Source organism: Centroberyx gerrardi, chromosome 11, assembly GCF_048128805.1.
Source record: "Centroberyx gerrardi isolate f3 chromosome 11, fCenGer3.hap1.cur.20231027, whole genome shotgun sequence".
Classification (NCBI taxonomy): Eukaryota; Metazoa; Chordata; class Actinopteri; order Beryciformes; family Berycidae; genus Centroberyx; species Centroberyx gerrardi.
Window position 1 is genome coordinate 20,625,864 of NC_136007.1, and position 27,481 is coordinate 20,653,344.

Genomic DNA, 27,481 nt, shown 5'->3' on the forward strand with positions numbered 1-27,481 from the left:
CTTAAGGAAGGTTTTACTGAGTCTGAGATTACACATCAACATGCATTAACATTACAATAACAGTGATAAAAGTAACTAAACCTGGTAACTTCAGAGAAATGCTTACCAATGACTAGCCCAAAAAGGTTTCCCAAACCCCTGACCCTATCAACCGATCACTAAAAACAAAAGGGCCGTTGTAAGAATTTCACCACACGAGGGGGCTGCTTGTTTCCTAAAACTCCATATGAACAATCACAATCCACTTTGAAACGAGTAACAAATAATTAATTTTACAGTGACCAAAGAGAATACAGTATGTGTCAATTATTGAAATGTAGTATTGTTCATCTGCTGAACACAAAAAGTTCCGTCCAAAATCAATATTATTACTCAAGTGCAATGTAAAGATCAACAAACGTCCGTCACTGCATTGGTAATCAGGTGCCACTGTGTAAACTTAGTATGCACAAGGTGTACGAAGAGGAGTAGGGGTATGGGCAATAGAAGCAACACATGGGTGACAAACACTGTACCGACCGTAAAAGTACATTAGCTTCTATCTACAGCCTTTGTGTGACTATTCGGGATGGCGGGATAAAGTGCTTTGGGCGGATGTTGCGCAGACACTTTCCCGCGTTTTCATCTGGTGCGTTTGGGTTAGCTCGTTTGGCCTTAACAGGGTGACGGTGTGTCACATGATCCCGGTGAAACCATGTAGCGCACTGTTTATCCTCAAACTTGGAAGTGGGGTAAATAAACCTGTAATCTAAGGTTGCCATCGACAGCACTAGATTTATGCAGGTATGACTGATTGCAAGAGCTTAATGTATAAGTTAGCACTGATGGGGTTGGTGACAGAGTCTAATATAGAGATGTCGGCGGCACAGGCACAGCAACGCGCAGTTCAGTTTAACAAAACGAACGCCCTCTTTACTGCGACTTCAGGATTCAGGAAGTCAGTCGGGTTTTGTTGTATTGCTGCACGGGACTCGTGGAGTAGTGGGCTTTAAACTAAGTAAACATTGCTTAACACAGGTATAATTGTATTCAAAACATTGTAATATATTTTTTTATTTTTATATTTTCCTGTTAGCTAACCGGCTATCAAGATGGCACCTAAAAAACGCAACTCCGGGACAACACAGACCAAGGAGCTGAAGCCCAGTGTTAAAAGTGCCTCCCCAGAGAAGAAGGAGAACCCAGAGTTATCTGTTAAAAAGTAAGCTACCCCATTCAATACATTATTGGTCAGCGAACTCAGTTACTTACTGGGCACAATAACACTGTTAATATTTGGCATTTCACTGTGTTATTATGTGACAAACCGGCAGACTGACTAGCTAGCTCTCTCGAATTAGGCCAGGCCCTCATTTAGAGCTAATGCAAATCCTCAAGCTAGTGTTAATGTTTCTCAGTCGTAGAGAGTTGGCCACAGACAGGCTATTAACTATTCAATAACAAACATAACAATGCACAACACTGTTATAACACACACACACACACACACACACACACACACACACACACACACTGACACAGTCTTTATTTAACAGTAAATTAAATCCTCTACTGAAAGGTCATTGTTGTCATCTGTCCACCATGTATTGCCAGCTGATGTCGTGATGTGCTAAAGTTTTGTTTTTTTCTGCTTGATCTTGATTTATGCCCTTTATCCGCTAGACACAGAGAAAAGGATGCTGAGTTTGTGACCCTGTGCAAGAGTCTCCATGTGACAGACACAGTGTGTGACCGTGCCTGGACGTTGTGGAAGACCGTTCAAGAATCAATGGATGAAGTCACTGTATGTATCTATTCCTAGTTATCCCACAACAAATTGGAAATGTAAACACTCCATGACAAAGGTGGATAACGGTGATTTTGACACATGATCTAACATTTTGGGTAGGTGAGGTTATGTGATAACAGTCCTATAGTGTTAAGTGGATTACAGTTGCATTCAATCATCCTGATTACATCTGACCTTATCCACCAGACATACACAGTTACTGGTGACAGTGTTACCAAAAATGATTGCATGTTATAACTTTTTTTTAATATATGTTTTTAACTCTATTTTTTTCTCCACTTCAATTCAGGACAGTCAGAAAAGGCTCTGGGGTGCTTGTTTGTTTGTGACCGTAACAGACATGGATGTTGCCTGTTTTACCTTAACTCAGGTTCAGAAAGCAGTGGATCTGAAGTAAGTGTACTCCATGCACCGTGCACATTATTGACAAATATTGTAATTCTAAAAGTGCAACTGTGCTGTTAACATTGATACATGCAAAACACATCTCTTTTTCTACATAATTTCTTCTTCGACAAATGAAAATGTAAAAACAAAAACCTGAGGGTCAAAATGAGAAGTCTTTTCGAAAGAATGGTGTCATACTTGACAGCAAAGATACTTTGAAAGAATATATTTTATGAGAGACAAAACATTTTGGCACTGGCCTTCATCAGTGACTGTGGACACTGATGAAGTGTCTTAAATAGGGTGTTTGTGTGTCACAAGCGAAACCATTAATTTTGGTAAAATCATACCGACATCAAGTGGTTTTGCAGTAATACATAAGATGTGCATTCAGGAAATCATATAAGTAAAAGTGCAAAGTGCAAATCCATCAACATTTTCAATAAGCATCAAAGATTAAAAGGGGTTGAGAAAAGACTTGAGATGCACTTGTCCATCAGAAGGTTAATATATCCAACCAAGTGGCTGATAACAAGGACTTGTGTGGTTAATGTAAGCATCAGGCGATGAGCCATAAAACAGTCAACACACTAGTCAAAATATAATCTGTTAATTAATGTCTATTTGTGGACAAAACACATGATATTACAGGAAAACCACTTGATAAATTCCTCATTTATGCCACTAGGGTGTATTGTTTTCAAAGTCTGCATCTAGAAGCATTCGCTCTTTAAAATGTTTTTCTTTTCAACATCTCCCCCTCTGTGGCTGAACGCCGTATGTTTCAGGCCTCCTACCTTATGCCCGTCATGCTCAACATGGTGTCATGCTGCAGGAGATTGTATGTGTTTGAGTTTCATGCAGCATTTGTGCTCACTGATTCCCCTTGATGAACGTGCTTCTTTTGGTTGTGTGTGTGTCAGCTTTTATCAAGAAATCTATTACGTTAGTTGTCTCTTATTTTATTTTATTTTAGTAGCACAAACGAAGTGATAAAACAAAAGTATATAAAAACAAACATAGCAGGGATTGTGCAGGAGAGGTAAGAAACCCCAAAGGGCTTATAGTAAAAACCTCCCCTCTAGGATTTACAATTTATCCTAATACTATGGATATTTAACTGTGTTTCTTAAACAGTGGATGGTATTGAACAGCATTATTTTGCTATCAGAGGAGAGAATATGCCAGTGTTTCATGATTGTAGATTTGATGACATGGTTAAAGGGATTCAGGGTTCAACAGTATTGATTGCCCAATGGCCTGGGGCCAGATAGATGTTGATTTGGGCCAATTGATTGGCCAGTCAGTGGCCAAATTGGGCCAATGAAAGAAGTTTGTGTTTGCACTGTTTGTCACCTAGTGATAAAGCTGTTATGTTTGTTTTTGCTTTGCCATTAGCCCACTTTATTCTCTGTTTCGCTTTTTCTGAGCCATCAGAGTTATGTGGAGAGCAAACATGGTGGCAGTTACTTAGATTTATATTAATCAAGAAGAAAAAGTCTGTTGCTGCCGTAGTGGAAGCAACCATTTTCTTAGTTTTAAAATGATGACTCAATCTCTGCAATGTTTTGTGCAGTTTGCCAGTGATTTACAAGGGAGGCAAATCAAGATGGCGCTTTCTTGGCTCATTTCAAGACAGACAATTATCACAAACATAGTTGTGTCCAGACTAGAGCAGGCAGAACCTAGCCTGTATGTTGGCAAAGCAGCCAGCTGACAACACAGCAGGTCTGATTTATGTGTTGGTAAGACAAATGACTTAACAGACTTAACAGCCTCATAATTTCCCCTCTAGCTTCTGCTTTATTGCTTGTTACATTTACAGAAAAGCTTCTAAAAGTTGGTTATGAGGGTTCATCTATTGTTAAAAACCATAAAATCATACACATTTACTCACAGTCAATTAAATATTATTGTTTATTTTTTAGTCAGTTTGCTGTTGTATATTATGAAAAGTCAGTATCATACATTTTATAGTAATGAATCACTTACATTTATGAAAAATAGTTATTTTCACTTTTGCCTGCTGGGCCAGTGAAAATATATTAGGGGTGAGTAGAACCCTTATCTGCAAGGGGAAGAAATCCTTACTGTTGAACCCTGGGATTGTATGTTAAAATGCAATTCAATCTAATATGATGGAGTAGGGTCTGTTCAGTTTTTTCTTTCTTTATTTCTCTTTCTTTATTGCTCTTTATCTATCCTCCAATTTTCTTAAAGCTGATTGGATACATGCCTCTGGATAACCTTTTTCTTTAAAACTTTGTAACGTGATTTCACTCTGTAATGACAAATCCATATCTGTATTACAGATTCTTCTAACGCTGTGTAGTTGACTTATAGGTATACTTCATAACAAAATTTGTTTAAAAGTATTCTTGCTGTCGATTGCAGCCCCATTCTTTTCAATAGACATTCTATGCAAGGATAAAGCACCGACTGGTCTGAGAACAGTGGTCCACCTACAAACTACGGCCAAAATGAGAAGCAAATGCATAGGATTTGCTCAGTTGGGATACAATGGCACATTTCTTAGATTTGCAACTTGGTTTATATGCCTGGGGTTCTGCACAACACAAGAACACCGTATTCAGGAGGCTTTCTGCAGCATACAGTGAATGTCAAAATCAACACATCCTTACAAATTTTGTAGGTTTTAATGCCTGTAATGAAAACCCATCAAATCAGACCTTTTCACTTTCATGGCAATAAAAACTAGGAAGGATGTGTAGACTTTTGATATTGCCTATATTTCCTGCTAAGAAAAACATTGCAGCCATTTGTCATTTGGAAATTGCAGTAATCAATCTTACAAATGTGATTATTGTTTTCAATTCATTTTGTACCCATAGTGTGGAGGTATTGCAATGTTTCCTTCTTTTTTAAAATGAAAGGCCATTTTAGCTCTCTTACCGATACATGCTTTCTTTTGTAGTGTAAAGCAGTTCCTGGCTCTGGTGAGGAAGATGGATGTGAACTTGGATACAATAAGCACCCGGGTTGATTCAGTACTGACACGACTGGAGAAAAAGTATGATGTGACGCTGGCTCTCTACCAGAGGTTTGAGAAGTGAGTGGTGGCATAATATCAATAAAGTACAATTGCTTTTTAGATGTATGTAGCACTGTAGGTGGCTTCTTGGTGAAACTGATTCTTATAAAAAATATTTGAAACATCTAAAGTTATTCATTTAATTTGAAGAGGGGTTATTAGTCAAAACTTGAATTGGTCATGTCTGTTTTTATTTCAGAACATGCAAGGAAATCTTTGCTTTGGGCTCTGATGACAAGTAAGTTAAGGAATATGCTACTACATGAGCGGAATGTATTTATCACACTCCTGTTTTTAACAATATTTTTGTGGCTTCACTTTGGCTAAATGAGTCAAAGATGTGATGTTGGTGCATGATTAATGGTTCAGTGTCTCATTTTCAAGGGAAAAGGAGACCATGCGGAGCTGTTGGACAATGTTTCTGTTAGCCAAAGGTGGGTTAAGGCTTATTACACATCAACAAATATACCAACTCGCATGAACGAAAACCATCAGAACAAGGAAGTGGATAAAACTGTGTGTGCAGAAACGCACTTCATGAAATAGTTTCCATTTTGCTTTATCTCCTACATTCCTTCCTTCCTACTTCATGTTTTCACACACACAGTTTTCTCCTCACGGCGGCACTTATAGTGTTACTGACTGTTATAACAGTCATATTGTGATGATGCTCCTCATGTGCTGCATCTCTGCTGCCTGCAGGAAGGGCCTTGCAGATGGAGGATGACCTGGTCATATCGTTCCAGCTGCTGCTGTGCGCGCTGGAGTTCTTCATCAAGCGCTGCCCTCCCGACCTTCTGCAGCCTCTCTACCGTAAGCTTCAGTCTCAGTCACTTACGAATTTTAAAAATACTCAATACTTTGCAGTTTGCACTGTTCCTACACAGGTCTGGAAAGTCTGGAAAGTATAGAAAGTTAATTTGATAATTTCCAGTTCTTGAGAAAAAAGTGGAAAAATAATGTTTTTCAATCAGGATATAAATATGACGTCATGTTTTATGTAGTTTTAGACCCAATGTCATTTCACATATTCTTATTTGTTTGGAAGAATTATCTTCAGCTATATAATAGTATTTTGCCCAGCCACTATCAGCTTCTTATTGATCAATGGCCAAAATCCTCAAATCCAGTCAATAAAGTAAGGTTTGGTGAAAGTGTGGAATTTCTGACATGGAAAATGTGTAGGAACCCTGACTTTGGCTGTTTACTGTTATAAAAAGATTTTGTGTTCAAGGCACCCACAGATTTTTTTTACCCTCTTATACAATTTCTTTCTCTCAGAATCAGCCATCAGCAAAGCTCAGAGCCCCCCGACGCGAACATCCCGTCGCAACCAGAGCAAAGCCAAACCCCGGCTTCCCGAGCCAGAGGTGGATGTGCAGCTTCTCGAGACCCTGTGCAAGGAGAATGAATGCAACGCAGAAGAGGTCCATGCCCTCCCCTTTTTTTACACCACCTTGGGTCATCATATAAACACATACAATATCCTGAGAAGACATTTTTCTATATTCAGTGTGTTTCTGCCCTCATTGGTCCTCTATGCCACTGGATTTTGCAGGTGAAGAATGTGTACCAGACCAGTTTCTCTGCTTTCCTGGAGTCAATGGATCTCGCAAGATCCCCAGATTTTCCTCAGGTAGGGAGGCATTGTCACACCACCTGCTTGACTGTTTGGTTTCCATCAGCGTCAGGGCTGTAATACAAAGACTGCCTGCATCAATATATCCCAACCTTAATGAGCTCCCCTCCGTGCTTACTGTTGCCATTAGTTATTTGTTCCTGGCTGCTGCAGTCATTGTCGAATGTTTGAGTGTCTGACAGCTGTTCATTGTTCTCTTAGTTGTACCTACATGTTTGTTTTCCATATGTGGTGTCAGGAAAATGTGTTGTCAAGCATGGGATCCTCATCCATTGTGGTGTCAGGGTAGTATATTGCAGAGGCTGGTATGAAAACAGCTGAGACAGGATGCTGTTGTTTGCTGACACTGACACGCTCTGAAGAAGCATATTTTTTAACTGTTGCATTACTCTAGTTGCCAAGTGACGGACAGTAGGCACACATTATTTTGACAAGTGTCGCATTCCAGCTAGCGGCTGGATAAGTATTTGTTCAGCTCGTTGATCTGACTTATGGGCGGACAGTGGAAAATGAGAAAAAAACATCTATGTAAACACTAAGATCAGCTTCTATTGTCCCCGAATATCCCTGTTGGTTAAAACTAAAGAAACTTTGTATCCAAATTGTTGGCCCAATTTAGCCATCCCAAGTAATTTTCATACTTGTGGTAATTTTGATTCCTTCTAGAGATTTTGATACTGTCAGGACCAATGCCTGGCCCAGATTACTTTAGGAATGTGTGTAAGACTCAATCTGTTGCCCTGATCTAGTTGCAGACAAGTTGCAGCCAGCCCAATTACTTCAGACATTTTTATTTTTTAAGATTCAGATCTGGACAAATGTAGACAGACGCACCATCTGAGAGCAGAGCCTGGCAATTGCCAAAGAGCATTAAGCTCAGTTGGTAATAGCAAATGAGAGTTGAGCAAAATAATGCATGATTGTAACACTGTATCCAAGTGCAATGACTCAGGACTCCACTCGCATGTTTTTAGTCTCTTTTTTAGTCTTTGTTTTTTTTTAATTTTTTTTTTACCTTTATTTATTCAGGGGAGTTTCACTGAGAGAAATGCTCTCTTTTTCAGGAACGCCCTGATCACATTCACACACATTCACACCTGGAAGCTGATCAGTACAACCAGAGTCTAATCTGCTGGCCACTGAGCAGCTCCACTGGAGCAGTTGGGGTTAAGGGCCTTGCTCAAGGGCACCTCAGTGGTGGTAATGAGGGAGGGGCAAGCGCTGCTTTTCACTTTCCCCACCCAGATTTATCCTGCCGGTCCAGGGGATTGAACCGACGACCTTCCGGTCACAAGCTCGCTTCTCTAACCTTTAGGCCACCACAGTTTACTTAGGCTTAGTGGGCTGAGACACAATGAGAGAGAGAGCATGACAGTTGGAGTTTCTCATATAGACTTACCTAGGCAGGGAAACCACCCAGAGCCTAGAGTCTATGTTAGATGTAGTGCCAGGAGTCAGGATATCAGGATATTACAGTGAGAAATTGATGGATGTTGATGATGACAGTGTTGTGTAGGCTATCCTGCAATTCAAATGATCTCCACTAACCTACACAGTTTGTCGTTTACTTGGTTTTGCCTCAACGATGTCAAAAGGAAATTCTAATTCTGTGTGCACTAACAAGTTTCCTGCTAGTGGTTAAGTAAATGGGCTGATATATCAAATCATCACATTTAAATATGGCTAACTCTGATTATTGCAATAAATGGAGCCAAATAATTACTTTCTATGTAGCTACTTATCTGGTTTGACTGTCTTGTGATGACAAAAGTATACATGTTTTGAGGCTATTGAGGAATCCTGCGTATCCTAGTTATTTAGGGTGTGATTCCTCATCCTCGTCTCATGCCCTTGATTGCACACCGTAATGACAGGATGACAACAACTTTGGAAAAACCTGTCCTCTAGTGTGAACTGACCTTTGTTTTCATAACCTGTTAAGACTGTCACAGTCCTCAAGCGTGTGGTAGGTGCAAATGAGTGCACAGCGGTGGTGTTTAATATGTGGGCAGGCTGTTCACTGTGAGTAACCTTGACCTTTTATTTCCCCCCCAGGTGAATGACCTCAGCCAACAGTATGAAGAGCACTACCTCAAGAGTAGAGACTTTGATGGACTGCTGTTTTTGGATGGAGATGAGACTCTTCTCGCTCCCAAATTAGAGATGTAATATAATTTATTCAGTATTTTCATCAGTATTTTTGATGTTGTTCTTTTAGATGTGTCCTGTCTCAAGCTTTTCCACAGTGGCAGTTTAATAATCCCCTCTCCTCATTCAGAATGCAGGTGGAGCGAACGCCAAAGAAGAACGCACCTGAAGAGGATCCTGTGCTCATCCCACCCCAGACTCCGGTCAGGTGAGCAGTCACTCCTTCCTTCTACTCTTTCTTTTTTCTTGAGAGAAGGATTGTTTTCAGACTTTATTTACCCAGGGGAGATTGACTGAGCACTCATGTTCTCTTTCAGCAGCACTTTGTTGAACACTTAAACAGTCACATACCTTCTCACCTGGGAGTTGCCCAGTACAAACACAGTCTCATACTGTTGGCTGCTGAGCCGTTCACTGGAGCAGTTGGGAATGAAATGCCTTGCTCAAGGGCGCTTTGACAGTAGTTGTGTAGGGATGGAAAATCATTAGTCATTCACTTCCCCCTGCTGCCGGTTGGGGAAGTTGATCTTTGACCTTTTGGTCACAGGCCTGCTTCTTTAACCTTTCGGCTACTGCCATCCAATTATAGAAATACTTGCATCCTTTAATGATCTACTTGTGCCTGTTTCAGGTTAGGCACCACTGGTGAAATGTTGAATACGGACACATATACAAACACTCTCTGTATTATGACTATTATTTACTTTGTTATTAACATGTTAATGTTAGCTAAAAGTTGACAAAAAATGTACAGATTTGTATATTAGTTACAACACTTTATTCTCAGCGGATGAATTCTGAATGAATTCTTCTTTCTTTATTTTAGCTAAATTTGTGCATGGTGTATCCTGCTTGATGGAGCTGGTATAAAAATCTGTAAATTATATTTTATGAAACTACAGTAGTTGCAGAAGAAAAAAAAATCCATTTTAATCTGTGTTGCCTTGTCTTGATCTCGAAAACTGTGAATGCAGTAATGAATGTGTATTGACTTTGATCTATATGAAGTCACTCACATGACCCTGAAAAAACACCACAGCGAGACCTGCTTACATGTTTCCACATGGCTGTCAGCCATGAAGCATGCTCCAAGTTGGTGGGATTGGTACTTGAAAGGGAAGGGGGGCATGCTGGAGCCAAATATATCTTTCCTTGATGATGATCGATCAAATTAATTGCTTATCCAGGGTCAGCAGCTAGTAGATACACAATATACAAACCTATTTATCCAGAAATTGAAAACCAAGCATTGGAGATTACTGTCAAATTCCCTGTATTGTATGCTTTGCGTTAGGCATATTAAAGTGGCGGCATATTATAGTGACATTGAAATTGTATTAATTATTTTTAGATTTTGTCTGATTCTGTCCTTCCACACTGTCTAACCCTAACCCTTTTTTTCTTATCAGAGCTGCCATGAACTCCATTCAGCAGTTGAGAGTTGATCTCACCTCCAATGGGGACCAGCCATCTGCTAACCTGACCACATATTTCAAAGTGGGTCTCTATAAGCATTGCTATTTGTTTAAAATTTTAACACCATTTCTATGTTCACAATTCCTACAAATGCCTTGAAAGCGTGGCAAAGTATAGAAAATGAACTGCCTAATTTCCAAGTCGAGAAAAGTTTGTGAATTGCACAGAAAGTCTGGAAAAGTAAGGAGAAATATTATTGTTCGGTCCTGATACATATATGACCACACATTTTAACTGTAGACCCACTGTCATTCCACATATTGTGATATTTGTTGTGAAGGATAATCTATTATATCTGTTATATTGCCCAACCACAGCATACAATTGAACACTGGCCAAAGTCTTCAAATGCATTCAAGAAATTAAGTTCTGGAAAAAAAATCCCATAGAAAATATGTAGAGACCCTGTTTGTTGTTGAGCAACACTGTCTTTTGATCGTAGCAGTTCTTCATCCCCCCTGCTCTTTTCTCCTCTCCTGTGGTCAGAACTGCACGGTGGACCCTACGGAGGAGGTGCTGAAGCGGGTGGAGACTCTGGGACAGGTGTTTGGCCAGAGGTTCGCTCAGGCAGTCGGTCCACGCTGTGTGGTTCTTGGCAAGCAGGTACGAACAAAACACTCAGAAAGACAATGGTGAGGAAGAATGGCAACACACACTTTAGCCTCAATTTATTGATGTATGATGGATTCTATATTTCTTTTCATCTTTCAGAGGTTTACCCTTGGTGTCCGGCTGTATTACAGAGTCATGGAGTCAATGCTCAAATCGGTATGTTGTATGTTGTCCGTTTATTGCGTCACCATGGTGACACAATAAACAGCTGGCATGTCCTGCATAGTGAAACAAAGACTAAAACATGTATTGTCATATTTGGTTGATGGGATAAGCAAATAGTCAGCACCAGTGATGACTATATTGTTTCAATTTACTGAGAGATATTTAGTTAAAGTACCACATGCAGTATCTCAAATAATTCGGAGTCACTCTGTTTTTCCTCACATTAAATTCCTCTCATGAAATAACATTGTTTTATTCGGTAGGAGGAGAAGAGACTGTCGGTGCAAAATTTCAGGTATGTTTTTTTTTTCTTCATATTTCATTAAATCAATTGGGAAATATAAACTAATGCTACAGTCAAAGCTGATAAATAGTGGTGTCCACTCACCTACATTTTTGCTGAACATTTGTAGTGCATGCATGCTCCTTGTTGTTCAGATATGTAGTGAAGCGTTGTTTGCCTCGAGCTGAGTCATGTGATTTCCATTCCAGTAAACTTCTCAATGACTCGGCATTCCACACCTCACTTTTGGCCTGCGCCTTGGAAGTGGTCATGGCAACCTACGGAGGTGCGTCCCTTAATTTGCTGCATTTACACGTGAACAGATGCAATCACATATAGTGATTCTCCAGTAGCCATATTCTACCTTACTGTCATCAGTAATATTGATAAATTTGTACACTTCTAGTAGTTGTGTGACAGGCTGTAATTTGTGCCAATTTCTCCTCATGAATAGGGAGCTGTTTTAAAACTGGAGGATACAACCATGGAAGTGGTGGTGACCCAGCTGAAACAGACTTGTGCTTCCCCTGGATACTGGATGTGTTCGAGCTAGCCGCCTTTGACTTCTACAAAGTCATCGAGAGCTTCATCAAGGCTGAGCCCAGCCTGAGCAAAGATATCGTCAAACATCTGGAGAGCTGCGAACATCGAATCATGGAGAACATCGCATGGAGGACGGTCAGTCTTGTCTCTCATCACCACTACAACATGCTTGAAATAATGTCACAGCACTTGCATAAAACACATGTATAGCAAATAGACACATACATTATATACAAATATCCACCCGCTATAGCATTTATTGGCCAATGACATCAGCACTGAGTTATAGAGCTGTCACCCAGTTTGAACAAAACCATTAGCAGGAATTTCTTCAAATGTATTCAAAATTGCTACAGTTCAAGAATAACATAAACAACATATAGACATATAAACTCAACATAATCAGCACATAAACTCTTGTATTCTTTGGCTTGACAATATTGGCTTCACAATTACTGAACAGCACTTTGTCATATCAGGCAGTTTCAACATAAAATGAACACAGCCTGCATATGAAAATTTCATGGTGTATCATTGTTTTACAAACTCATTGAACAAAATATGGCAAACAAAATGCAACAAAATAACCTAAGGCCACTATCACCGCCAAAGTGCCCCTTAGCAAGGCACTTAACCCCAAACCGCTCCAGAGGAGCTGCACTTACCTACAAGGAAGTGCATATGCATAGCGGGCTCTGTGTGTGTCTATCAAGGAGGGATATGCGGAAAGACAAATTCCTGTTACCTTGTATAAATATGTCCAATACATGCCCATCTTTGTCTTCTTAAGTGTAAGTAAAGACCGGAGGCTTGTCTCTTTTTAACAAGTTAGTTGCTATTCTTGCACCCATGGGACTAACGTGCTGGTTTAGACAGGACTAGAGATGGTTCCCCTCCAGCAGCGGTCTGACATGATCTGTCTCACTGGCTGCCGCTGCCTCCACTGCTGGCTGGCTCCCTGTGTCCCAGGCTGCTGGAGAAGTAGTAGATGAGCGGGTTGAGGCAGCAGTTGGAGCTGGCCAGTGACAGCACCACAGGGTGCACGGCCTTGGTCAACTTGGCCAGACCACAACTGGGCAGCAGCCCCACATGGGTGAGAGTGTATCCCAGCAGGTTGATGTGGTAGGGAACGAAGCAGAGCAGGAAGACAGCCAGCACCCAGTAGATGACTGTGAGCGTGTGCTTGCGACCGCGTCGCTTGCTGCGGGAGCGGTGTCGCGGCTGGCGGAGCACACTCAGCACGCTGCAGTAGCTGAAGAGAAGAAGCGCGGTGGGCAGCAGAAACGACCCCAGCACCAGGCCCAGGGCTATCAGGATGAGGGTGCGCTGGCGTTGTGAGGATGGGTCCAGCAGACAGGGTTGGTGTTGACGGGCAGCGGCGGAGCGCAGCAGAGGCAGACCCACGCTGAGCCCCAGCACCAAGCACCAGATCCCCCCACTTATCAGCTGCGCAGCACGCAGCCTGCGGGGCATCGACGCCAGCGGGTGCACTACAGCAAAGTAACGGTCCACAGCGATGCACACCAGGAAGAAGATGCCCCCGTACAGGCTGATGTATTTGAGGGTGAAGGTGAGCTGGCAGTATGCCGCCCCAGGAGTCCAAGCAGATGCGTCACTTGTCTTGGAGAAAAAGGCCCGGGCCTTTTGGTGGTAGTAGTAGACTCTCAGCGGTAGAGAGATCACAAAAAACAAATCGGCAGCAGACAGGTTGGCCATGTAGATGGCTGTGCTGGTTAGGGTGCAGGGAGAGAGCCACACTCTGCGCAGAGCCAGGCTGTTGGTGGCCAGCCCCAGCAGAAAGATGACGCTGTAGGACACTTGATAGAAGGTGAAGCGGTAGCTGGTGTCCACAGTGCAGTTGGACAGAGGTGAGAAAGGCTTGGCTGGCACATCAGTCATGTTCCACGGCTCCATGTCTCAATATGATTTGCTATTCCAGCCTTTATCACTGTGTCTCCCTCATGTCTGGAGGAAATTAGGTAGGTTGAAGTGAATATAACATGGGATGAACATATCCAGTACCTGCTGCCTGAGCAGTTAAACCTGTGGCAAGTAAAGACTTAATGAACTCAAAATGTCTGCAGTTTTATGGAGTGTAAATTTGCAGAGGTGACATACTGTATATACAGGACTACTGCTGGCACAACTGAATTGTGTTTGATATGCTGGATAACAGTCAGTTGAATTCTGTCAACAAAGTTTTAACTGCAACTTCCCACTCTCATAAAACAAGCTAACTCACACACACCTGGTTACATTACATTTTTTTCCACTCGGTAATAAGAAAAGGGTAGGAATTGCCAGACAGCTCCCAGTATTATCTCAGTACTGATAATGATATTCAGTGCTGCAGTACTGACTGATAATGCTGTTGGTCTTTAATGTGGCTGTAGTAAAAAGCAGAAATGCAACCACTTAGGGTGAAATAAAATAAAATGTCATATTACTTTTGCATAAAGTAAATAAATAATAATAAATGAAGCCATAAGTCAATTCCTGTATGAAGGTCAAGCCTGTTCCGACTTCCAGTCTTTCAGTTTCCACTTTTTCCATTATTCAAGATAGGACATTAAATGGCATTTATTGTCGTGAAATGTAAATAAAAATAATAAAAATGAAACCTACATATTTTTTTTAGTCTATCAATTTCTCTTCCCAAACCCCCCAATTTTGACTCTCTGAACCTATTAATTTTTGATATTGAGGTTTATATGTCTGAATCGCCTGCTTTGGCTCTCTGGTAATGGCCATAATAACAATCACCAATTCTCAGCCATCATTATTACTAAACACCTGACAGGCTAGAGCTAAATGTGACATTTTTTCAAATTTTAGGGCATTTAAATGCTATTGATTTAAATTGATGTGAGCAAAAATTGTGAACCATGTAGCAGTTTCGTAATTCTTGGTCTCATCACATTCCATTCATTTAGCTTTCATCTGCTTCTTTTACTTGTTAAAGCCAAAGACGTATTTAAATATCACACAAAAAACAGGAATTATCCTCCAAAATACATGATGACCAGCATTATGCAACTGGCTGATTTCAAGGTGCGTTAAATAGTATTCCACATAAAATATAGTCATCAGAATATAACAACAACATTTTGTTATTGTATGTATGTGTGCCATCTTCGTATAAATAGAAAAAAATCGATTTTTTTTATCAACCTTCTTCCCTAGGACGTTTCCCAAGATTGCAAAATTATTTTGAAATTACTGCATGCAAAGCTGCCCTTGTATTTCAATTCAACTGATTGCTGTTTTGATTTTATAAAAATGTAATATTTTTCTAATCAAAATAATTCTACTGGATTCATATAAAAGTCACTTTATAATCAGACAATGCTGAGGAGAATATTGAAACGGACAGGACATTTTGGTTACTCACCAGTATCAGGATCTCATTAATGCAGTGAGATTGTGATAAAGTTATATTTCCAGTCAGTTGATGTTCAGCAGGAGATTCAATTCTTATGATGCTGCACTAGTGCACACACTAGTAGCGGTGATCTATTTGGAATATTTATCAGTTCACGCCACAGGCTAGGGTCAATTTGCTCGCTCTCTCTCTCTCTCTCTCTCTCTCTCTCTCTCTCTCTCTCTCTCTCTCTCTCTCTCTCTCTCTCTCTCTCTCTCTCTCTCTCTCTCTCTCTCTCTCTCTCTCTCTCTCGCACACACACACACACACTCATATGTATAGTACAACAACCTACACACACTCTTTGTGATTACCGTAGAGTCCTAATGTAAACAAATCATTGTGTAACATTCATCAAAGTACTGTTTCAAGCATGTATTGGTAAAAACTATGTTAGAACAACTTTACCTTCTTAATTCTCACAGTGTGAAACACAAGGTTGGCTCAAGGCTAATATTACAGATGGAAATGAGCTGGTGTGAAAGTTTTCTTTTTAATATTTGCATTCAATTAAGCATTTCTGTATGTGCCAAGTTTATTTTTTTTAGAATGAAATTCAGTTGGCCTACATATCCTAAATTTAAAGAATGCGTAATCTGTTTGATCTAGGTAAACCTTGTATTAAATATTTGTGGATATGTTTGCATGAATTGCATTCGTTTGCTCAGGTGTTTGTGTGTGTGTGTTGTTCACATTAGAATTTAAAGTTGATTGGATAACAGTAAGTTAATGCTGATATATTACCAGGCTATGTGCTTAGCATGTCAACTTTGAATCAGAATGATTTTCCTGCGCAAGACTGTTAATCCAGTATAACCTGACAACTGTTTCATTTGTGCTGGGTGGAGATAATCCATTTGCATCCTGAATGTAAGCCTAGTTGTATCACACACTGTAGCGTAACTTTAACTTTACTGTAACTTTATAACTGTGTTATTTATCAGACCCTTTTTAGTATTACAGCAGCCACTGTGCTGTATTTTGCATACTTCTCCCTCAAGAGGCATGTGCTTACTCGCTTGCCCTGGTTTCACAATTCTTTCCGTCAGAAGAGCGCTGATGACGACTGTACCCTTGTTAGACCCTCGGGGGAAGCTGCTCAGCAGGAATGTAGTAACGCTCGGTCTTGTAGAACGCAGCTCTTACAAGATGGAACAAATTTGACTTACATTTAGGTTACACCGTAATCCATTTGGATTGTGGGCTGCTTTAGTAACTTGAAAATGAAATCTAGTCTGTGAATTAGAGTGAAATTTGTTCAGTTTCCTCATACTCCAGTTTTGTCTTATCCACAGATATGCTGTAGGGGAACCTCTTGACTTGTCTTGATATTTCTTACTCTTCCTAAATTGCCCACATAAATGACAAATTATTTAGAGAAGGCCCTTGGCAGTGCTAATCTGTGTTTGTGGATCTGGCATTTATAGACCACACCTGTAATCTCTTAACAACCCAGCATTTGAAACTGATTGACTCACTGGGGATTCATGGTATTGGCCAGCCAGTCTCCTACCTGTTTGCTATCTTGTTAGTAACTGCATGACTAATAGGTTTAAGTCAATTGTTTCAGTGGCACCCAGATAAAATGACGTATGTGAACAACTGATAACCATCTGTTAATGTAAAATATCTTTTCTCTACACCCCACTCTACCAACCAGGAAACCAGGAACAGTCAAATAAATTTCAAAGTTAATATCCTTTTTTTATTCACTTTCAGTATTGACAAAGGCTGTTATAGAACATGTTTATCTGTAAAGTGCTTAGAATTGTCTTTGTTATGCCACAAATATTTAAACACTACACAATACACTACATAAAAGACAGCTGTAATACTGGTTCAGTGTTGCCAAAGCAGAATTCTTTACAAGGGAATCTGCTCAGGGGCATAAGACTTGAATGTTATGGGTAAATGCTGACACTGTTTTGAAGCACCATGCATCAGAGTATTGCCTATACATCTGTGTCCACTAATTCCCATCCACAATTTCAAATCTATTCCCTAATTAAGGAAGAGTTTAATGTGAAAGACCTCTCCACCTTGTGTGTTGTAATTGAGTATTCTGACTCATATTGCCTTACAGGGGTAAATTTCCACCTCCCACTGAACCAGGTGACGTCTCCTTGTTTTTAGCATATTGACATGTGATCGGTCAGTTCTGAGACGGCCATCTTTGATTGTTGCTTGATTTTATATTCTGTAATATGTGTTGTATTTGTTACCTTGATTAAGGCAATTTAAGCTGCAACACATTTTTTTTTTTACTTTAATGTTTTCTCTTTCACTTGTTCCACTCCTATATTAATTGAATAGGAATCGGTTGAGTAATAGTCTTAATTCTTAGTAAATAGTCTCTGTGCTGTCCAGTAGATGGGAGAATGGCTCCTTAGAAACCACAGTGTCTTTACTTTGTTTCTGTGTTGTCATGGTCCTGTAGGCCACTCTGCTGCCATCTGCATCTGTTTCACCAACAATGCTCATTAAATAATTTATCATGTCACATCATACAGTTGACATTACACTGTAGACTCATTGTTAAAGACTTTGGCTCTCAGGGCCCTCAGGCTCAGGCTGTTGGGCGTAGTATTTGGACTGCTTTGTGTGGTGTCCGTCTCCAGTCTGGCAAAAAGCTTGCCGTCACTGTGTGCAGCCATGGACTTGCGTTTGATGGAGTTCTGAATGGTCTCTGAGGTGAAGTAGTAAATGACCGGGTCAAAGCAGCAGTTGGTCACTGCTATGCACAGAGCAATGGGATAGATCGTTCTGACCACTGATTCTGCGTAGCATTCTGCCAGGACTTTGGTCCGGACCAGGGCATAGAAGATGAGATTGACATTGTAGGGGACGAAACAGAAGCAGAAGATGAGTAGATGCACGATGATCATCCGTAAGATCTTTGTCTTGTTGAGCATGCCTCCACGGCTGATGGTTTGGGGTTTCTTCAGTGTCTGAAGGACCCTGACTGAGCAGAAGACATTGAGCATCAGTGGGATCAGGAAGCCCACTGTCTCAATTAACATGACCACCTTGGACAGCTTGTACTCCCACTGCTTCGTGGAGAAGTTCTCAAAGCAGTAGATGGAGGAAGAGTTGCGTTGATTTTTGAGCGAAGTGGTGTCCAAAAGGAATCCTGAGGGTAAACTGCCAGACAGAACCAGGATCCACACGGCACAGCAGGCCAGTTTGGCATTCCTCTTGGTGCGAATTGTCTGGGACCGGAATGGGTGCACAATGGCCAGGAAACGATCAACGCTGATGCAGGTGAGGAACAGGATGCTGCCGTACATGTTGGTGTAGAACAGTGACACAGAGAGCTTGCATGCCACCCTGCCAAATGGCCAGTCTTTCCTAACGAAGTAGAATATCCGAAAAGGCAGGGTGAGGACAAAGAGCAAGTCCGAAACCACAAGATTCATCATGTAAGTTGTGGTCTCATTGCGCAGCTTTAAGGTACAGGCGAAAATATATACAGCAACCATGTTGAAGAGAAGTCCAACTACAAACACCAGGCTGAAAACTGTGCTGTAGAGGGTGTACTTAAATTGATCGCTCTTATTGCAGCTCATGGATGGTTGAATCAATTCCAGGGTGCTGATATTGATGTTGTCAGTGCTATTATACATCCTTACAGTGAGTTGGTGATTTTGGAACATGAACAAAGTCACAACCTTCTGCTCAGTTGAATTTATCTTTTAAGAATATCGGAGCACTTAGTTTTTTGTCAGTTGTAAAATTACCAGTTCAATTCGTTTAGCCCAGCATGGGCTATGGGCTGGAAGAATTGACATTGCATGAGGGCAGGCAAAAGGCAGTCACCAAATACTTTAAAGTATTCTCAGTTAATGTCTAATTTGATGTTATGTGGTATCGAGGAGAAAAGAAACAGCTCCTAGTAATACCTGTATTGGTATCCAAAGTCGTTAGACAATCCTCCACTTTAATTCCTCCTTGAATGTTGTCCTCTGGTTCTAGTAATCCTCATTTGAAGGCGGTTTCCAGAGTTTTGCTTCTTCTTCCAGAGTTGAAATGTCATGTGCTTCTCCTCAAGTCTGTGAGCAGTCGAGTGGTTCTTTCCTTCTCCTCTCTTTTCCTGTCTGTTCCTGCAGCAGCCCCTGGGGGCATGGTGGTTCTCACTCTTATGCTCCAGAGGTTTCTTTCTTCTACTGCCTGACCGCTAAGCAGAGACCCACAGCAGGCTGCTTGTCAGAGGCTCTAACACAAAGTACCCACCGGACTGCTGAGGCACAGAGGGAGGAGCATCCACCAGAGTCAAAGTCCTCCCATCGCTGCCTTGTTTATGCAGTCACCTGTAATCTGAACAGAGACGGGCGTGGCCCATGTTGTTTTTTGATTTTCTATTTAAATTGCAGAACTTTGAAATGGGGTTCTTGACTGCCATAGCTGTATTTAGATGAATCCACCAAGACATCAAAGTATTTTTGTGTCCAGTAGAAGATTGGATTACAAGATGTCATTAACAACCTGCTAATGCATAACATAGCCTAATTAAATTGTCTTGATTTGATTAGCTTTTTTTGGGGTTTGTTGTATGTTTTTATTTCCACACAAATAAACAGGTAACAATTTTTAGGGACAAGAAATTAAGGCTGATAAACAGTGAATCAGGGAATTTCATTTTCATTAATCATTTTGTTCAGCCTAATTGGAGGTACCAGTGTCAGTATCCATTATAAGTCATATACTCATCTTAACCACCTGGCATACTTTTGAAATTTGTCAATGGCGTCAGCAGGGAGCAGCGAGAATGAAGGGGAATGTACTAATGACAAGTCTGTACCTGCAGATTTGCTGTGTGAGGAATAGTAAACCCCACCCAGTACCTTGCCTGATCTCATCTCAGGTTTTTTTCTTTGTGGATACATGCTGCTGTGCACGTGCACCGCTCACTTTCACACCTTTGATCTTGACTCAAATGTTGTGTGAAAGGTGGCCAAAGTAATCGTCTGTGTGTTGTTGTTAGAGGCACGACTCTTAGCTATGTTGGTATCTAGAGAAAATCCAGTTTTTAGTAAAATATCTTTTTGATTGTAGTTTGAGGGGTTTTCCATATGCATGGCTAATATACGTATATCCCGGTCTGATACAATACTGCAGGGGAGTGTCTTTAGTCCTAAAGTCAACATAAAATGAGGAACAATTGTATTGTTAATCCTTTGTTTGCATTTAGCCATTGTGTTTCTGGAAAGGTAGTTTGATGGGTTTGTGTGAAGTTGTAAATGTAAATGATTTTCTGATTGCTGGGCAAATTTTTTTAAATATGTGGTGAGTTTCTTGTCAAGCACTTGACAATGCTGTCAAACCTCTTGCTCTGGGAAAAGAAACTGAGCTTGCCATGAAGTGGATTATACCATATAGCCTACTAGCCTACTTAACATGACTTCAAAGGAGCATACCAGTGTTCTGACTGTGTTTTTTTCATATTTCACTATCATTAATGATCTTATGTAAAACCTCACTTTTTACCTTTTCAGCCCATTCATGTGATTTAATGTTTTGTGAACAACTGATTTATAAGACCAAAAAGTACATTGTAATTCCTCATAAGTTCCCTCCCTGGTGTTCCCTCCCTCCCATCTCCCTCCCCATGTCACCAAGACTGCAGATCTGACATTACCTCATATAGGCTAATGTCAGCAATAACAGCAGTGATAGTTTTATGATAAATTTAACTGCCAACATCAACATATCAGTATGTTAGTATCAGGTTGTGCTTATTTATCAGATCAGATTAACTGAAATAAAGTTCAAAAGTTTCTTAAAAGCGAATCTAAAAGTCAATCAAGAGTCTTCAGTCTGTTTCTGCCCGGTGTTTCATCATTGCAAAACTTTCAATGTCAGACAAATATAGCGTGTTTGCTCACTATTTTTACAACTTCACTATTGGAAGTTGTTTGTTGGGAGTAGGTGTCATCACCAGCTGTTAAAGCTGATTTGGGATCAGCTTCTTCTAGCCTCGGGACGGGCAGCTAACTAATCTTGTATCAGCAATGTTGGGACAATTTTATCCTATCCAAAGTTTGTTTCCCAAATCAGTTTCTGGAAAAAAATATTAAAAACAGCATTAATAAGTCACTCCACATGATTTAGATGCACTGAAGGAATTCCATGACTCCTTGCTTGATTAAATATGAATAATCTTTCCTGGTTAAATGTAAATAATCATGTTTTGTCTCCCCAGGGCTCCCCTCTGTTTGAGCTGCTGAAACGGACGCATGAGGAGGGTCCAGCAGAGCAGGCGGAGACCCCTGCTGCTTTTAACCAGCCACTGCAGCACAACCACACCGCCGCTGACCTGTGAGTCTACCATCCCATACTTAGTCTATGGTATTTTACAATGGCTTCGGATGAGTCTCAGCCAATCAGAAATGAGGGCAGTTTTTAATAGGTCAATAGGTTATTATAATAATTAATCGGTTCTGTCAAGTGTTGGGGCCCGACTGGAATTGCCAAACGAGCTCTGTACCAGTTTCAGGGACTTTGAATGAGCATATGAATAACTGCAATACTTTACTGTAGGGCTGTGGATGTGGAGCTGCAGATTGTTCCTCAACTGTCTGACAATTTGGTGTTAACCATTTGATCTGATTTTGGTTTAGACCCATGCTATCTATTAAATCCCATGACTCATAGTGACAATGACCCTTCCTCTCTGTAGCTTTACACCCTTTTATTCTCCTACCATTCTATGAATAGTCAGCTATCTGTGGTTTGTGTTGTACTTTTAATGGAAAATTTCACTCTTAAATGACTGCATATCATTTTATCCATACTAATGTTGGAGCTGTAATTGACGGAGCCCACTGGGTTTCTCTTTCGCCCCTGCAGGTATCTGTCCCCCATGCGTCCGAACCACCGCGTCTTGCCTCCCGAGTCCCCAGCCACGCCGAGCTCTCAGCCTGCCTCTCAGGCTCCCGCCCAGCCTGCTGGCCAGACCCCACGACTCCCCAAGTCCAACTCTCTCAGCCTCTTCTACAAAAAATGTAAGATGTCGCCTGTAGTTTGTTTTTGATTTGGTTCACATCAGGAGTGTGACTTTGTTGTAGATTTTTATTGGTTCACTTACTTTTCCCATAATTGACAGACAAACCATATTTTTAAAAACAAAAATTAATATGGTTCTGTAGGTTAATGATTTATTGTATAAAATGTGTAATCGTAACAGACAGTAAATTCAGAGTCTCCAGTTCATTCGGTGACTGATTTGACTTGAATATTGCTAAAGCATTATGGTTATGATGTGTCAGTGGATTTGCAGAAACTCAAAGAAGATATGGGAAAATTACAACCAATAATTGGCCTATTGGCTTTATTCAGTACGCAAATCCTTAATGTTTTTTCCCCATTGGCTTTAATCTGATATATCAGATTTATATATACATCTGGTTGCAGGGAAGCGCCTCCTCTTTGTTGTGATTGGTCGTGCCACTATATTCTTAGTGCTGTGGTAACTGTGTGTTGTACCTGTGTCCAACTGCCTCGTGTCTCTTCCACCTGTAGTGTACCGACTGGCCTACACGCGGCTGAAGATGCTCTGCTCCTACCTGCTGTCTTCCCACCCTGACCTGGAGCCCATCATGTGGACGCTGTTCCAGCACACTCTGCAGCACGAGTACGAGCTGATGAGAGACCGACACCTGGACCAGGTAACACCCGAACCTGACAATATACGCTTTTCTCTCTCTCTCATCATCTAATCTGTTTCTCTGTCTTTCGCTCTCTCTCATTGTTTCTCTATTTCTTGCTCTCTCTCACTCTCTCTCCATCTCTCTCTCTCCCCCTCTCTCACAATTACCTCTCGTTGTTCTTGTAGTTGATGATGTCAGCCATGTATGCCATATGTAAAGTGAAGAACGTCGATCTGCGCTTCAAGACCATCGTCACGGCATACAAGAACATGTCCAACACCCGTCAGGAGGTGAGGCGACTTTTGAAATCCCTCGCCAAATGAGTCTCTCACCCGTTAGCTCAGTCTTCTGCTCTTCTGATCACGTCTAGATTTGAATCATGAAGTAGAAGTCTTTTTGAACTCCCCTTCTCATCTCACTCTCTTTGTTACAGACCTTTAAGCAGGTGTTGATCTCTGAGGGACACTACGACTCCATCATCGTCTTCTACAACCAGGTGTTCATGCAGAAGCTGAAAACCAACATCCTGCAGTACGCCTCTACCAGGGTGAGACACTTCCCCAGTGAGGGACTAGAATATTATTTTAACACATGCTAATACGAGCACAATCACATAAATGCCACACGCATACTGAATTAATATCCTCTCCTTGTGTTGTTTTTTTCTCTAGCCCCCGACCCTCTCTCCAATCCCACAAATCCCACGCAGCCCCTATAAGTTCCCTAGCTCCCCTCTGCGTGTGCCTGGCAGCAACAATGTGTACATCTCCCCCCTGAAAAGCCCACGCATGTCCCCAGGGATCATGACCCCTCGCTCCAGGTCAGTTCTCCACATTTGTTTAGTATAAGCCACTATTTTAAAATAACATCGTCCTTGAAATTGACTTTGAAAAAAGCTTAATTGCAAACGATTTTCCTAACCTGTGTGTTTTGCCTTTACAGAATGCTGGTGTCGATCGGTGAATCTTTTGGGGTACGTGCCTCTTTTGTTTACTCTGCAGCATATTAAAGGATAATCTCCATTTAACAACTACAAACAGCAATGATCATTTCTTCATTTCCTGTGTTTTTTGTTTTTTTCATGTGCAGCTATCCAATCGGTTCCAAAAGATCAACCAGATGGTCAACAGCAGCGATCGCTCCTTCAAGAGGACTCTGGATCTCGGCTCCCCTCCCAAGCCTCTGAAGAGGCTGCGCTTTGATGTGGACGGGCAAGATGAAGCTGACGGCAGGTTTGTCACAAGTGGTCTTATTTCCTGTTAATTGATTTGTTCATTTCACAAGTCAAAACCACTACAGCTTTTGTACTATGGCAACCAAACGAGTGAAAAATCATTCAGTGACATCATGAGCAGGGAGCCTCGCTTTTTTTGTCTCAGTTTTTGCAAACATCAGAAAAATAGCGAGTAGAGATATAATTCATTTCAATACAGTAGTAATACTTACTGGTTATCTGAAGTGGTTTGGTGAATAAAGTGTGTAGATACAAAAGTGTATTCAAAGTCTTCAAATGAGACTGTACAGGGTGGTTTGTAATGTGTTTACATGGATATTTCATATTTTACCTAAAGGTTAGAGCCATATTTAAATAATGTGCATATATTACATAGGCACAAAATCCCATTCCCAGTGGAATAGCAAAATAGGCTACTATATAAATGCAATACAATTCAATAATCCGACTTCTATCCATGTTTTTTTTTTTACAGCAAAACTAGTGGAGATTCTACACTGATACAGAAGCTTGCAGAGATGAGTAAGTGAAGTTTAATTTTTGCCACTTAATATTCTCAGTCTTTCTTTGATTGGTGTTCTCATTCTCCATCGTATCGCTTGTACCATGTGGAAGTGTATGTACGTGTAACATAATGATGTTTCTGTATTTTCATCCAGGCTCCACTCGGAGTCGCATGCAGGAACAGAAGATGAAGGAGGACGCAGAATCAAGGAAGGAGTAACTGAAGCCTACTGAACCGACCTGCACTGTTCGCCACAACGTGAACCCTGTACTTTCTGTTCACGTACCAAGTGAAACAAGAGTTTCCCTGTACATTTTGAATTGGATTTTAGTTTATATTTAACTTGTTTTCATAAACCATTTTCTTTGAGGAGTACTTTGTGAATATAGAGAACTTTCTCCTCTTTTTTTTTTTTTTTTGCTGATACTTTAACTGACTGTTTTAACTGAGTAATGTTTTTCCTGCATCGTCAGATTTGACTTGTGGGAGATTAAGCATGTTTGGTCATGTTTTAAGAGTGATATTAATTTGTGGATGTTATAAGAAATCATTGTTTTCACTACATCATATACTTTCATGAATACTTTCCATTGCCAATGCAGTGTGAAGACACATTGGTGGTTTTCTTGTGGAGGGTAAAATAACAGGTCGAGCCCCAGCTATCAGAATCTTGGAACTGTTGACCTACTTCTTTTTGACAGAGAAATTACATTTCTTAACTCAAATGTTTCAATCATGATGCAACATTTCAAGTGTTTTAAATCGTGATCACTCACTTCAAAAAGGATAAACCGTCAGCCTCAGGGAAATCAAGATATGTCTTTTCCTTGCATCAGTTTTAGTTTTAAAGTAATATTTTACTTGGGAATAATACTTTAACTTTAGCGTACATAACTTCAATGGTAGGAGTTCAGGAGCAGTCAACTTCCAGCATTAGCCTCGGCTGTCACCTACATTCAGGCTTTCCTCCAGCTCTCAATATCAATAATTGTAAATAGGCAGCTTTTTTTGGAAGTATGGCCCAGTAAACGGAGAGAAATATTACCTGGATCTGCTTAGCTGTGTTTGTTTGTGTCAGGAGTATCGTTTTTAGAAGAGCTCAGTAAGTATTGACTCTCAGTGGGTCTCCAAAGCACCCAGTACTGGTGTGGTTGACTGTTCATGAACTCCTAGAGGCAAGTGTGCCAAAAAGTGAAAATGATACCCTCAAGTGAAATATCACTTGGAAAGGAAAACCATATATAAATTTACATTCACCAAAATTCATGTATTTTCTACAACACATTCTCTGTGGTTTGAAAGGACTTGGTCACAGTTAAATCAATGTTTCACTTTGGTATAACGTTTATAGTTTTATAGAAACTTTTGTTTTACTTCCAGGTGTCTAAAAATCATACTTTAAATGCATACAGGGGATCTGAAGGAACATTTGTTTCTGCTCTTGGGTCTGATTTTTCAAGAAATAATATTGCCTAATTTGCAATAATTGGTAATGAGAGTTCTAATGGTGAATACACACCAGATGGAGCACGTAAGGTCAGAGGTCACACCAGACAAGCAGGTTTATAAAGGACCATGTACCAAAGTGAAATATTGCTGTAAATGTCAATCAGTTATCAGATTTTTAAATTAAAATGTGTTAATAAATTGTACTTTATTGAAGTAGTTATTTGAAGAATGTAGTAAATATTTCTTAGGAAAATATTATTTTCTTGTTTGCTTTTGTCTTTGTACTTTGTTGGAGAAAGAGGGCACTACATGCATGTATTTTCTTCCCCTTTGCTAATCCATTGCCATGAGTCCGTTCCTTTACCCTTGCCCTGCAGCCTACAGTAGCCAAAAACAGTGTGGAGTTGTGATTAACTAGCTGATAAGTTGAAGAGCATTAATGTGATCAGCTGGAACCGGGAGTTGTCTCATGCGTGTTCCAGTCCTCACCATCACTTTAGTCATGTTATACTTTGCATTTGTAAGTAAATATGAAAACCTAAGCTGTGTGTGTTTCATACGAGTCTGTTCATTTAAGGGTATTTGTTATCCTTTGTTGTGGGCTGCAGCCTGTAACCTTCACCCTAACCACAGCCCCCCATTATGAAGTGGTTTTTGTACCAGGTGTTCGTGTTCCTGCAGGAGCCATGGGTAATGAGTAATACCTGTATCCCCTGCGCCTTGGTGGAGTTTTGCTGTTACAGAGATAGCACAGGTTTCCACATGTCTATTCTTCAGAACTATACTGTTTTATTCCAACTTTCCATCTGAGGCTCTCTGGTTTTCCTGTGGTTTGTATTTTCTCCTATGGACAGTGTGAACAGATTCCTATGATGGTTATCTTTTAGGAAAAACCCTTGTTAATTTGTTAATTCCATGTTAATTTGGTTTTGAAAAAGGAAGGTGATAAAATTGTATTGAATTTTGAGCCTCAAGCTCTACTGTCCGGACTCATGAGAGCTTAGACCTTTTTGTTAAGATTTGTTGAGTACCAATGCTAGGACGGCCTCCTTTTTGCAGAAGTTTGTTAATGGTAGTACAAGCAAACCCATAAAGAAAATGTGCCGTTTGACTTTGATGAAAACCACAACTG

At 40.6% G+C, this 27,481-nt stretch overlaps 3 protein-coding genes across 5 annotated transcripts; 1 reads left to right on the plus strand and 2 right to left on the minus strand.

The window, feature by feature from the left end:
* The first annotated feature begins 966 nt into the window (after positions 1-966).
* On the plus strand, positions 967-26,891 carry rb1 (retinoblastoma 1). 3 transcript variants are annotated; one of them, XM_071916595.2, is made up of 27 exons: positions 967-1,201; positions 1,663-1,783; positions 2,079-2,182; positions 5,112-5,246; positions 5,428-5,466; positions 5,613-5,662; positions 5,931-6,041; positions 6,510-6,655; positions 6,787-6,864; positions 8,923-9,032; positions 9,146-9,223; positions 10,425-10,512; positions 10,978-11,094; positions 11,203-11,259; positions 11,532-11,563; positions 11,761-11,837; positions 12,006-12,229; positions 21,715-21,830; positions 22,362-22,516; positions 23,034-23,179; positions 23,347-23,451; positions 23,595-23,708; positions 23,833-23,981; positions 24,104-24,134; positions 24,251-24,393; positions 24,871-24,917; positions 25,055-26,891. In XM_071916595.2, the coding sequence occupies exons 1-27, from the start codon at positions 1,092-1,094 to the stop codon at positions 25,117-25,119; spliced, it is 2,748 nt and encodes a 915-aa protein (XP_071772696.2). In that variant the 5' UTR covers positions 967-1,091; the 3' UTR covers positions 25,120-26,891. The 3 variants fall into 3 exon arrangements, with proteins under 3 accessions (XP_071772696.2, XP_071772700.2, XP_071772701.1); XM_071916599.2 differs by lacking the exon at positions 967-1,201 and having other exon boundaries at positions 1,670-1,783; positions 2,084-2,182; XM_071916600.2 differs by lacking the exons at positions 967-1,201; positions 1,663-1,783; positions 2,079-2,182; ... (4 more) ...; positions 6,510-6,655; positions 6,787-6,864 and adding an exon at positions 7,719-7,750.
* Positions 13,016-15,598, minus strand: LOC139925322 (lysophosphatidic acid receptor 6). Its single transcript, XM_071916649.2, has 2 exons — positions 15,486-15,598; positions 13,016-14,137 (listed from the first exon to the last, which is right to left on the minus strand). Exon 2 carries the CDS (start codon positions 14,006-14,008, stop codon positions 13,016-13,018), a length of 993 nt encoding a protein of 330 aa, XP_071772750.2. The 5' UTR covers positions 14,009-14,137; positions 15,486-15,598.
* Positions 17,205-19,722, minus strand: lpar6b (lysophosphatidic acid receptor 6b). The gene has a single exon (XM_071916601.2). The coding sequence runs from the start codon at positions 19,166-19,168 to the stop codon at positions 18,032-18,034; it is 1,137 nt and encodes a 378-aa protein (XP_071772702.2). The 5' UTR covers positions 19,169-19,722; the 3' UTR covers positions 17,205-18,031.
* Positions 26,892-27,481: the final 590 nt, after the last annotated feature.